This window comes from Podarcis bocagei (assembly GCF_964188305.1).
Source record: "Podarcis bocagei genome assembly, chromosome: 1".
Classification (NCBI taxonomy): domain Eukaryota; kingdom Metazoa; phylum Chordata; class Lepidosauria; order Squamata; family Lacertidae; genus Podarcis; species Podarcis bocagei.
In genome coordinates this window covers 77,918,455-77,931,962 of record NC_138125.1, presented here as the reverse complement: position 1 = coordinate 77,931,962, position 13,508 = coordinate 77,918,455, and the positions used below count along the sequence as shown (strand labels likewise).

At 42.1% G+C, this 13,508-nt stretch overlaps 1 protein-coding gene across 15 annotated transcripts in view; it reads left to right on the top strand.

The window, feature by feature from the left end:
• The window catches only part of BRSK2 (BR serine/threonine kinase 2), a 409,910-nt gene that overhangs the window by 350,687 nt on the left and 45,715 nt on the right, over positions 1 to 13,508 (top strand). For 11 of the 15 annotated variants that reach the window (XM_081205131.1, XM_081205133.1, XM_081205126.1 and 8 more), the window contains exons 13-14: positions 2,210 to 2,275; positions 10,876 to 10,899. The exons of 3 other annotated variants lie outside the window; for them this stretch is intronic. In XM_081205131.1, the coding sequence (XP_081061257.1) occupies positions 2,210 to 2,275; positions 10,876 to 10,899 (90 nt within the window). The remainder of the gene's footprint in view (positions 1 to 2,209; positions 2,276 to 10,875; positions 10,900 to 13,508) is intronic. One more of the 15 variants, XM_081205128.1, reaches the window with a different exon arrangement.

Genomic DNA, 13,508 nt, shown 5'->3' with positions numbered 1-13,508 from the left:
AATTTTTTCTGAAGTGATGCTTTTATACAAAAGGTTGTGCCACACAGCAAAGGATGTGTCCATATTTTTGTGAGTCAGATTGCATGCCAAACACAACATCTGCGCTTTTGCTCATATAGTTGATTGCTAGGCCATAGCTGCTAAAGGAAGGTACCAATGTGTGATTGTGAACAGGGAAATGGAACAGACATAGAATGAATTATTATTTTTTGACTGTACTTTGGTAAATCAAATGAGCCACCTCATCTTCAGATTGCAAAGGCATACAGCATAGACTACTGGCAGTGTACTCATTCAGAACATGGACTGTTCATAAACAACAAAGGTGTTTGGAGATGGTGACCGTTTGACAGGAAGACTGTCAGTACCATCAGTAATAAAACCCAAGTAGATCCAACAAAGAGGCAAACTTTGTAAGGCTTTCAGCATAGTATTATGCTCCAAGTAGCATTTGAAAGGTAATTTTTGTTAGAGTTCCATCTGCCCTTAAGAACAACATTCTCAAGGTGTATGTTCACTATAGACATGAGTCGTCCAGCACTAATTCCCTTTCCTAAGACAGTTTGGAAATTGTGGTTCTAACAGGATTTATAGCAGATAATTCTCAGCATCCTTACCTAGGAACCTTTGATCTGTCAATACACCGCAGGTGGTGGTACAAAACCCAAGGTTTGTGGCACAAAACCACACAAAAGCTTGGCATAGGTTTTGGGGGGAAATAAGAGTTGGGGTTCATAGTTAATGCAGCTGAAAGGACAAATATTAATGGGCTTTGGAAAGAACCTCTATCCTTTCTTTGACATATTTGTGAAGAATATTTAATAGCATGCGAAACCTGCCAAGGGGTGGGGTGAGGGAGCTATGTACCAGCATAACTCTACCTTCAGTTGCTTTCTGTCTGTCTGTGCTTGGAATGTTTTGTTGCCATGCATTGTCTTCCTGGCTGCCTGAGACTCAAAAGTGCACAGGTATCTGTTGTGCTGGTTTGACTGGCCTATTGTAATCCTGCTAGTTGCCAACCCTAATGTACTGTGAGGAAAAAGTGTTACTTAGCTTCTTCAGTGCTTTACATTTTTTTTTCAGTGTATCTGACTCTTTATATATTCCTTGCCTCTTCCCTCCCTGTTCACTATTACTGAGGGAAGAGATAAAATGCAGTGTTGAATATCCCAAAACCTACTTGGCTTTCAGTACTTCTCTACTGAAAATCCTGCTTCCTCCATTTGCTGTTTTGGTTACTGTAAACATCATTTCCTTTTATTCTTTCTATTCTGGGGACTTTAGTACATTGTTCTTCATCATATTTAAACTCAGCCTTTCATCTCCCCCAAGATACATCAATGCCATAGCAGCTGCCATGTTCATGGTGCATTTTCCTGCAAGGGGTTCTTTTTTTCTCTCTCCAAAGATGGGTGTCATAGGCTTTTAGGTTTCTCTTAAAGCAAACAGAATGAAGTACAGGGAGCAGATTAAGAACTAGAAGGGGAGCTGAGAGAGTTGGTTCCATCAACAAACTGGTGTCCTTTTTCTTGTGGGTACTTTACACTGATTATCTGGAATGACAACTTTCATTTGGGTCTGGTATACTCCACATCAACTGTCCATAGGCCAGACCTGTCTTTTAGGCCTTTGTTTGCAGCTGAGGCCATGGGGGGAGGGGGGACTTGTGGGAACAAGGTATGTATAGCAGAGGCCATTTTGAACCACTTAACTGAATCTGCATTCTTCAGACCATGTTTAATATTGATGGCCTCAGCTGAATTCTGACATGTCTCACAAATGTCTGTGAGGAATATGATTCTACTTTGGGTCAGCATTTCCTCATCGGCTAACTTGGGTTTGGGGAAGGCATGTGCAAGAAGTTTTAGAGACATGGTTTGTATAAAATGAATCTTGCCTCATGCCACCATGACCAACTTGAGAGTTGCGGTTTGAGCCTGCATCATCAAATTCAGTATCAAAATCTCCCCACCTGCTTCATTGGTGTAGTATAAGCCAAATCTAAGTTGAGTACACCCATAAATTTGGTACCTTTCTGGGGCAAGACACCCAATTGGTAAAGGAACACAGTTCTGATCCCTGTTCCAGAGCATTTCTTCAAAATGGGTGGGGTAACTTTGGGTGGGTGGGTCTCAGGGACTGCGTCAGGCAAATCTCATATGAATGTCCACATTAGTAACTCTGTTTTCTCACTTTGTTCCTGCCATAGTAAAACAATGTTCAGTAAAAGCCTGGATATCTGTGACGCCAATCCCAAATTCAACAAAGAAGAAAGGTATAAACACCAACAATCTGTTCCTCTCCTTTACCTCACTGCTATTCCTTAAAGATGCAGTACTTACCTTCTCCACTGGGGAAAAATTTGCTTGCACTTGAGAGAAAGAGACCCAGTTTTGGGTGGACCAATAGCTAGTTTTCTTCCACATCAGCACACTATTCCAGCCTTCCCCAGCCTGGCACCTTCCAGATGCTGGACTATCCCTGACTACTGACCGTGCTGACAAGGGATGATGGGAGTTGTAGTCCAATAATATCTGGAGGGCACTGGGTTGGGGTTGCACTAGTGTGTTCTGTGACCATGAGTCAGTAACTAATTTACAGGAGAGCTACAGTGAGGAAGGAACAGGTGGTGACAAGCCAGGGTTCCTCCATCTCCCAAAGTCCCTGGGATGAAGCCACCTCTTCCTCCATATACCTTTCTTGCCTCTGTGCTGGCAAATGGAGGAAGGCAGTGGTACTCCTGGGGAAGCCAATGGTATTGGTAAACCATTTAACCAGCAGTAGAAGGGCCCCCAATCCTTAAGCAAACTACATAAAATATGTTAGCTACTCTATTATTATTATTATTATTATTATTATTATTAGGCTGACTTTCCTTGCCCTCCTCAGCCATGACAGTTCAGCTGCCAAAAGGTGCTGCGCTCTGCCATAAGAGACAGGAGCAAGACTGTTAATGGGAAAGTGGGCTTAATAATTGTGCAGTGCTGCCTTTGGCATCTGAAGGGGGTTGTTATCCAAAACATCTGGAGGGCACCAGGTTGGCTAAGACTGGTGTAGCAGACGGAGTTTCCAAAGGTGCAGCTTTTCTCATCTCTGCATGACAAAATGCACCAGCCAAAACTCTGTGTTGGTGTTGTTTTGGTGCAGCTGTTGAAGGCATTGTTGCTACTTTTGAGTTGTTTCATTTTTAAAACCTTTAACAGTGATAAAAATGAGGCATAGAAGTAATAACACTGTAATATTTCCTGTCTTGTTAACAGTGACAAAGGCAGCACCCAGTTCATTCACTTGAAAAATGGAATCTACTCTTTTCTAATCATCTGGAGAATTATTCATTGCTCTAGAACATTAACTAGGTTTTGAACCATTTAAGTCCTTTCCTTTTGAACATAGACAGCAGGTAGTGTCCAAATTCCACTGAGATAGATGAGAGTTTTCTAGTTGTGGATTGTACCCCTAGTTTATCACCTAGAAACCTTTTGCAACTACACTCATATAATCTGTAAGGATGCATGACATATACTTAAGCATGTGGAGTCTCACTGTAGTTACACATGGGCAAAGAAAAATATTCTGCATGTACTCAAAGGCACATTGGTCTACACTCAACCTGCAGACCGGGGGAAAGAAGTCCTAGCCACTGCATTATGAATAACACTTGAGTATTCAAACTGCTCCATATACATTGTCTTTTAATCATTACAGTTGCCCTATTAGGTAATTCACTATATCCATTTTTGTAGTTTGGGAGCTAAGAGCAGAAGAGAGTTATTATTTATATATACAATTATATCCCACCTTTCCTCATATGTGGTTCTTCCCTATTTAATCCTCATAATCCCCTATGAGGTAAATTAGACTGAGAGACTGGCTTCCCAGTTTAGTGAAAATTTGAACCCAGGGCTTCCAGGTTCTAGTCCAACACTCTACCCACCCCACCCCCACTGGCTCTGATCTGACTAGTGAGCACATTGCAGGGGCAAGATTTGAACTGGTTGCTTCCTAGTGTTATCCACACTTTTGTTTATCCACTGTTGTCCCTCTGCTTTTCCCCTGGGGAAAACCACTCTTTAGCGCTAAATAAGAGCAAGCAGCTATTGGGTTTTCCGCAGATTGTTGTTTGTTCTGATTTAGAGCTAAAGATCGGGTTTTTCCTGGGAAAGAAGCAGAGCAGGGGGGACGGGACTGCTTGGACCTGTGCTTTCTAAGCATGGGGCAAGTGGAATTGTGGATGAGCCCTCAGTCGCTTAGCCACTGCACTGCACTTGAGCTGGTATTCATAATATTGAAAATGGGCTCTTGGACTGAGCTTTTGCGAACCTTGGCTCAAATTAAGCCTAGAAACTGCTTTTGTAGGCCAAGAAAGTCCACTAAATAAACTTTTTAAAGGACCTGCAGGTTTCTCATTTAGAAGCTGCAGATAGAAGGAACTCTGCCTGTCAGCAGATGGATGGTCTGATTCTGGCGCAGCATACAAGGCACTCATTTTTATGAGGGCCTGCAGGAAGAGAGCATTGCAGCCAAGCTGCCAGGAACTCATAAAAAGTTCACAAGCTGGGGAAAAATAATGAGCTGCTGTCTTGTGCAGTGCTCGTCAGGGAGTCCCCAAGCTCTGTTGCGGGAGCCAGAGCCTTGATACAAATCTCAGCCTGGAGTGACGGTTGTGGGATGGGGTTCTGGAAACCTAACCACATCTTGTTATCCCTGTCAAAGTTCTTGCCAGACACATCAGGACGATAGCCCAGCCTTGGCCATTTCCCCCTTCCTTATCACTACAGTGGCTTTTGATGCATTTCCCTTAAGAAAAAAAAAAAGGTTTTACTAGATCCTCCCACCATCATTCAACCCACCTTAACCTTTTTTCTCCTGTAGTTACACAAGTCTCAGCCAACTTACCATTTCCCCAGAATGGGTGCCTGACCAATGTTTTTTCTTTTCTTTTGAAAAACAGACAAGTCTCACTTTGCTACAGCAGCCTCTCTTAGTTTTGAACTGGTTCTGTAACAGGGGAAATGTAATGCTGGCCTATTTTATATGTTGAGCATTGTTGAGACAGTGTTTGTGAAGCACATGGAATGCTTAGGAGGTGGAGACCTCTATAAATGCATCAATATTTTATTAGTGACAGGAGTAACATTTCCAGTTCTGGTCCTTCCTGGAAGAACTGACAAAAGTAGGCTCCATTTCACATCTTGAAGTCAATACAAATGGACTTTTACAGTGGGTATGCATGAGCTGAACAATTTTTGGGAATGGCTCGATTCATAAACAGATCACAACTCACCACAAGTCTCAACTATTTCATAGAAAAGTTTGTTGAAGTAGGACATGCAGCATCACAATTTGAAGGTAAACCATTTGTAAGAATAGTTTAGCAAATACAAATCCACAGAAAAGATCAACCATGCTCCATAACCTTTTGTATGAGACGAATATATGGTGATTGTACTCCCATCTATAGAAATAATTATGATTTGAAAGCCATTGCAGAAATCAGTTACAAACAGCACAATCTTAACTCTGACCCAAAGTGGCAGTTTTCTGATCTACGAAAGGATGAAGAAAATGGAGGGGAGGGGCATGTGTGATCCACAAAGGGGAAAGGGGGATTTCTAAAATTTTATGGGTTAGGTCTTTTTTATGTACACTGAGGAAAAGGTTATGGGAAGATGAGAAAATATAGGTCCAAGTGCAGGAGCAGAAAATAATAATAATAATAATAATTTTTTATTTATACCCCGCCCTCCCCAGCCAAGGCCGGGCTCAGAGCGGCTTACAAGCAATAATAAAAACAAGATGAGTGATTACAACTTAAAAACAAAAATAAAATACAACATTAAAATAATGGAACATTAAAATATTAAAATGGAGCCTCATTGCAGGAGAAGGAAAAGAAAAAAGAAAAAGGGGGCGGAGGGAATCAAATTGGCTCCAATCCAAAGGCCAGGCGGAACAACTCTGTCTTACAGGCCCTGCGGAAAGAGATCAGATCCTGCAGGGCCCTGGTCTCATGAGACAGAGCGTTCCACCAAGTTGGGGCCAGTGCTGAAAAGGCCCTGGCTCTGGTTGAAGCCAACCTAACTTCCTTAGGGCCTGGGACCACTAGGGTGTTGTTATTTATGGACCTTGAGGCTCTCCGTGGGGCATACCAGGCGAGGCGGTCCCGTAGGTACGAGGGTCCTAGGCCGTGAAGGGCTTTAAAGGTCAAAAGCAGCACCTTAAATCTGACCCTGTACTCCACCGGGAGCCAGTGCAGCTTGAAAAGCACTGGATGAATATGCTCCCATGGCAGAGACCCTGTGAGGAGCCTCGCTGCAGCATTCTGTACCTGCTGGAGTTTCTGGGACAGCTTCAAGGGCAGCCCCGCGTAGAGCGAGTTACAGTAGTCAAGAAAAGAAGTGCAACAAAGAAAACCCCATCAAAATATTTCCTTGTTGGGATAACAAATCACACATTTGAAATGGTGCCTGGTCAATGTCTTAATATTTCTCTCACTCTTGGTTTATTTTAAAAGGAATACTGCATCTTTAAGGATCCTGCCCCTCTAGATGCACACAGTTGTCTTGGTAGCTGAGGCCACTGTTTCTTTCCCTCCCTCTCTCCCTCCATTTTCTCTCTCTCTCTCAATCTCTTTCTCTCTTTTCTAGTCTTTCTAGCTTTCTGTGTCTCTCATCTGTTGCCCTGTCCCTCAGTGCTTCTTCTACATCTGGGTTGCTGCAGCTCCGTAGTTCACATGCTTCAGTACTGTAGGAAATGCACATGTCTGCGCTGCTGGGTTTATTGTGTTCTGGGATTATTATTTTTGTTTAAATAACCTCATTTCCCTACTTTCTTTCCCCATTGTCAATGTGATGTCCATACTCATCGTTAAAATCCTAAGTGCCTTTCCCTTTCTGGGAAAACTAAAGATTAATAGCATTTATGTGTCCACATTGATATAAACACACACACACAAATTCTGCTTACTTTCTCAGCATTTGTGTATGTGTTATGTGCAGTCACTTGCACATTGATTTACATGCACATCCAGATAACCAGATAATGTACTTGGGAACATCAATTGTAAAAATATCTACACTGCTAAATCTGGCAAGAAAATGTGGCCTTTTATATATGAAAATGTGGGTTTATAAGTTTAATATATTCCTTCTCTACATCAGTAATATTCACCAGAACTTCACAAAGATGGAATGTATACAAGGACTATAAGGGATACACAAAGAATAATGTGTATGGGTGTAAATAAGTTAGAAATATGTGTCTGATGGACCTTCTAGTAACACCTCAAATCTGATTGAAAGGACATCTATCCAAATGGCAATATCATTTATGAAATGGAGGAGAGTTGAGTGTTTTATTTATTTTACATTTTTGGCAAAATCCCTAAGTGGTTTACAAAAATTAGGACATCAAAATACAACAAATTGCAATGAATGCATTGTTAATAAGACAATCATTTAAACAGCAAATCTGAACAGGATAACGCTCTCAAGCATCCAAATACGCCTGAGTAGACAACTGAGATTGAGCTTCTTCTATCTCTCTTGTGGGGGACAGAGGGTTAGTGCTATAACTGAAGAGGCCTGTTTCCAAATGGTTTCCAGCTGGCAATCCACTGGCCATCCTACAGTGAACAGGGCCTGGTTATTGTAAAGGATGATTTGGCCTATAACAGGGGAGGTGGTCATCTAGGTATACTGGTCCCAAGTTGTTTAGGGCTTTACATGTTAATAATAAAACTTTGAATTCGGCTCGATAGTAGATAGCCACCTGGTGCAGACCTTCAAGCACTGGTGTACATACCTAGACACTCAGTACTCCAGCCACAATATTCTGCACAAGCTGCAGCTTCCAAACCAAGTTTAAGAGCAGCACCCCAAACAGCATGTTACACAATGGACCACTATCGCTGCCAAGGAATGGGCATATCTGTCACACCAACCAAAGTTGGTAGTGAACACTATGTGCCGCATTAGTCACTTTGGTCTCTATTGACAAAGATTGATCTAGGATACTATGTACCTACTCCGGTGGAGGAAATGCAAACACATCCAGAACAAGCAGACGTCTAATTTCTTGACCATGAGAAAGACCTATCTACTGTATAGGGTTTCTGTCTTCCCAGGAGTCATTCTCAGTTTATTCCATTACTGTGGCCAGACACTGGTTCAGGAAATTCACATCCTTGCCTGACCCAGATGTTACAGTGAAACAGAGCTCTGCATCATCTGCATATTGGTGACCATTTGCTTCAAATCTCCTAATGGCTGCTCCCAGTGGCTGCATGTACCGTAGTTGTTAAATAGTATTGGGGACATTGGATGGGATTCATCTAAGGAACTCTGTCGATGGAAGCTCTGCACAAGGACTTCTGCTTGTGCAGAAGTGATTTTCCCTGCACTCTCCCCAAATTGTTGGGGGGAGGGAGAACCACCAGAACAGCCCATAGGAATTGGAGAGGGGGGTTATATTATTAGTATTATTATTCTTATTATTATCCATCAGATTACTTTGGTGGCTTCCAGCACATACAAAAACATAATTAAACATTAAACCAAGGCACAGTCCTCCAATGCTACTCACTGGAACTATTTCTGCAGGTAGTGTCCACCATAATAAAGTGCTTCCTCCTACCAGCCCATGGAGATGATCCAGGAGAATACTGTGGTCAGCAGTATCAAAAGCTACTGAGAGATCCAACAAGATAAACTGGGTTGCACTCCCTCTGCTTCTCTGCTGGAAGTCATCCATCAGAGTGATCAGGGCCAATTCTGTCTTAAAACCACGTCTGAATTCAGATTGAAATAGGTGCAGATAATCCGTTTCCTCCAAGAGTGCACCTGTAGGTGAGCAACCACCACCTTCTCAAGCACACTGCCCCCAAAAGGAGTATTAGTAAACAGGTGGTAGTTGGAATAAACCTCTGGATCCCAGTACAGGTTTTTCAGAAGTGGTCACACAGTGAAATGCAGTTTCACAAAGTGATGCATTTACCAATCCCTGGATCCACCTGGTTAACTCTGCATGACTAGCTTTGATCAGGCATGATGAGCAAGGGTCAAGAGAGTAAATAGTAAGTAAATAGGCAAGCATCTTGTCCACATCCCCAGGCCTCAAAAAAACTGAGACTGATCCCATAAAATAAGACAAGACAGTTCACTGGATGCTTTATCAGACTCTATTTCAGAAGCAGAAGACGGGATCAGCTTGAGGGAGAGCAATTTCACCTTCTCTGTGTCTTCTAAGCTGCTGTTTCTGGCTTATGGCCCAATAGTGCATGTTAGGATAGGGCAGTAAATTTCCACTGCCAGAACAGAAGAGGCCGGCTGTGGAGATGAGTCTCCTAAAGTAGAAAGAGGAAGTAGTTTGAATATCCTGTGGCAATCAACATGTTATCATACAATTAGGTAGAACTGTGGAGTTGGAAGGGACATTACTTAATTGTTGCCTAAGACATAGTATTTCTTTACAGCTTCCATGTTGCACAGTCTCAATGCTGAGCAAACTTGTGAAATATACAGTACTTCAGAAACATGAGGAAAGGCCATTCTTTGGTGTATCTAGTGTTTTGCACTCAAGTCCTTTAAAGTTTCCCATAGGAAATTAGCATGTTGTTTGAGATTGGCTTAACCAACAGGCTCTTTTGTTTCTATGACAGCCTCCTAGAGAAAGTTAGATGACTTGGTTGGTGGGGCAAATAACCAACCAACGATGCACAGTACCGGGTTTAAAAGTTTAAGATTAAGATTAAGACTTAAATGAAAGCTTTTTAAAATGATCCCTACAGAAGTTGGGAAGAGGGAGACAAAATTGGGATATGGGGGGGGGGATGAATAATAATCATGCAAGTTTATTCCACAATACATCTACAGATTTCTGCTTGCCCATCACAAGTGTGATGTGACTTGAGCAACATTAAAATGAAAACCAGGGTAGAAATGTAACTTAGCAGTGTTATAATTTGTAGTAGGACAGAGAAACAGTTAACATCTCTTTAATAGCTTGTGCTTAAGGCTGCATTTATTTTATATTGTGCAATTATTTCCCACTGTTTTTAGGCATAGAACCCCTGGTTTTAATTTAAATTTAATAAAAATAGATTTTTATCTATTTTGGAAAAAGTTGAAGGTCCTTTCAGCCAGAATTAAAGTAGAGTTGCAACTTTGAACACAACCTACTCAGGATTTCTACATGAGTCTCACTCAGATGAATAGCAGCCATGAAAGGCAATACATATATGTTTTTATACATTTCAGCAGACCAGTAGAAACTCCCAGTGAGTTACATCCTTCACTTGTAGCTTTGTTCACCCGAGCCTCATACCCACTCAGAAATATTGGTCTTAATTATCAGTGCATTTAACACTACATATAAAGTATAGATATACACAGTGGAAAAGGAGATTCCTAGCTGGACATCACTGGGCAGGAGAATGTTACCTGAGCAAAATGGAGGAAGATCCACATCCTTTTCAGTACGGCCCACTGTGCAAAATCTGATTATTTGCCATAAATAAAAACAACCGAAAATCAGATCTGGACTGCTAACTCCACAGACTGGCTTAATGAGGGTGGGCAAGCAATGTTTTATTTTTCACGTTTACACTTGATGTGTCTGCCCCCATAATCCCAGATGCAAACTACTTCTATGATTTTGAGCTATATGGAAATATTTGTTTAGGAAATGAAAACCTCCCCCTTCCCATGCGTAATTCCCCACTGGTGCTTCCATCAGCAGCAGATGCCTGTGGCAATAATTATGACCATGTAGTTCTCCGAACAGTATTTCACTCTGCTTTTCGTACTCTTTTCTCCACCTGCTTCCACGTCCCTTTCTTCCTCTCTCCTTCTCCTCTATTTATTCCCCACTGCCAAGGATGACAAGTGCTGACGCATTGGGGTAAGCTCCAGTTTTGGATTATACCTGTTGTGGGACCTGTTGTTTTCTTCTGGGTGGAGAAGTTTCTTTTAATGATCACAGTATAAATATTATTTATCATGAAACTGTGTTACGGGGGGGGGAACGAACAGGGGGGGGGAAATTATACAACAATGTTTGTGTGTGTGTTAGTGAGGGGGAGAAAGCGCTTGCTCTGACTTCACATGCATCTTAGAGGCCTAGTACATAGTGAGGGCAAATCTCAATATGACATCTTGGCAACTGTGATCAGATCTCCTATAATTTTTTTCTTTTACATTTGTTTTTGAAAAGGTAAATATTAAAACCAGCTTGGGGAAGGGAGCTGAACTGAATCAAGGTCACTGTGGTGGGGAAGAGCAGTTAAACTTTTTTCTTCCTATCATCTTCCCAGCTAAAACCCTTCCAGCTGCTATTCGTCCGGGGGGGGGGGACACTTACAAATACTATATTGGAACCTATATTTCCCCCTCAAAGAACATATAGCATCTTTGGAGGAGGCAACGTAGACCAGGAAAATAGTGCAGGAGGGAAGAGTTATCCTCCCCCCTCCAGCTGCTTTTACATTTTATTTTATTTTTGAATGTCTTGCTTGGCCCACTAACAAAACTACCTCATCCTTACACTGAGGGCATAGCCTAAAATGTAACGTATGCCATGTAGGATGGGGTGGGTGGGTGGGTGTATGGGTGTGTGTGTGACAGATGGTATTTGTAATCCAGTAGCATCTGGAGGACCACAGGTCCCCCCGAAACCTGTTGTCAAGCCACAAGGTTTTATGGGGGAGCCTCCCTGTGGTATGAATTCATATTTATATGACTTAGGATGGCTTTGTGCATAATGCCTAATAAAGAAAAGCCCCCTGGCAGTTGAACTGCAAAGCAAGACCTTTATAGCCATGGTCACAGTGCTGGGCCATCCTGCTTTCTGTGCTCTATCAACGGAGACTCAAGGGGAGCCAGCAGGGAGTGGAGCCAACTGCCTCCATCTCTTGCTGCTATGTCCAGTGCTCACACTTACATAACAAGCAGCTGGGCAGAAAAGTCCGCATCAGGCCAACCACAATAGTAACAGTTCCTTCTCATCTCCATTAGGCTATATTGAACTTACACACAGGGTTGTTTTTTCCAAGTGCCGCCATCCTTTGTGGTTGGGTAAAAGATACTGCAACCTCAGAATGGCCTACATGGTTGTTGTAAGCTGCCCTGTGCACCGTATTGAGAGGAAGGGAGGGATATAAAATTATTTAATCAACAAACTGGCCCCAGTTCTTATGCAGCTCCTTATTGTCTTCATGGTGTGGGATGTGCTTAAATGATGGCTGATACAGGTGAAATGTGAAACTTGATAGTCAGAAGGAGCTGCTGCAGTTTCAGAGCAGGTGTTTGGTCTGCTCAATTGGCTTCAGGATTCCATGGTGGTGAATTTTCTGTCACCTATTTAGTCAAAGCGACAGCAAAACCAATATGTCTCTGTGAATGCATTGCTTCCACTATTGTCTAATCATCCTGACTCTGCTTCCAATATCTAAGCACCTTCTGAAGAAAAGGAGTGCTGTACCAAATGACAAAAGCCCCACTGGCATGAATATCGTATGTGTGTATGTATGCGTGTGCACATGCAAAATTTTAGAACGTGAAACATCCCTAAAGAGGGTCCTGTAGTGAAATATATAGAGTCCCATTCTCTTATCTGAGTCACCCTCTCACCAGCCTCTACTTAAACAAACACTAGAAGGCATGAATGTTGACACCCTTCTCTCCTCCTGCTGAAAACTACTAGCATTTTACATTTTTCCACAACTTGGAACATGACTACTGATCCCCTGTGATGAAACTGAGCAGGCAACTTTCAGAATTTTAAAAGAGCCCAGAGGTGCTGTTAAAAATGTACATGAAAGGGCCCCCAGTCTGAATGGAACCTCCTGACTCTGTAGAATTCTCAAACCCTATCTTCATGCTACAAGTATAACCTACTCACATTCCTGAGTAGAATTTCTGCAATCTGCTGTGGCATGGCCTTTCTGCCTCTAACAAATGCAAGAACAACAAAAAGTAGCAGCATAAATTTGTCAGGTGTTATTTTTTTCTGGCATGGAGATACAAAATAGGCAATGCTTTTCCTGTTGAATTTCTATTTATTAAGCTGTGTCAAAGGCACAAGAGCCCTGTCTGGGGGCGAAAGGCACCAGACACACCTCTCTTTCTCTCTCATATCCGTCCTTTTCTTATTATTATTACTGTTGAATTAGTACTCATGCTTCTGACATGTTGTGTTGCTTTCCTGGGGAACAGCAGATTATAGAAGCAGAAAGATCCCAACCATCCACTTTCTTAAGCAAAATAAACCCTGAAGGTCATATTTGCCCAGTTTGCTTTTTTTGTTTTATTTTTTTTTTGGGGGGGGGAGGAACTTACAGGTTTTTGTTTGTTTGTTTTGAATCCTGAGAAATAATCACTTCGGGGCAGTTAGATCATTTAAAGCATTTTTTAAAAAAAATCAATCACATCAGAAGAGATTTGGTTGCCCAGTTAACAAACCAAACTGCCTATAGTTCATCATAAGGGGAACTGTGAGACACAGGAATGTGG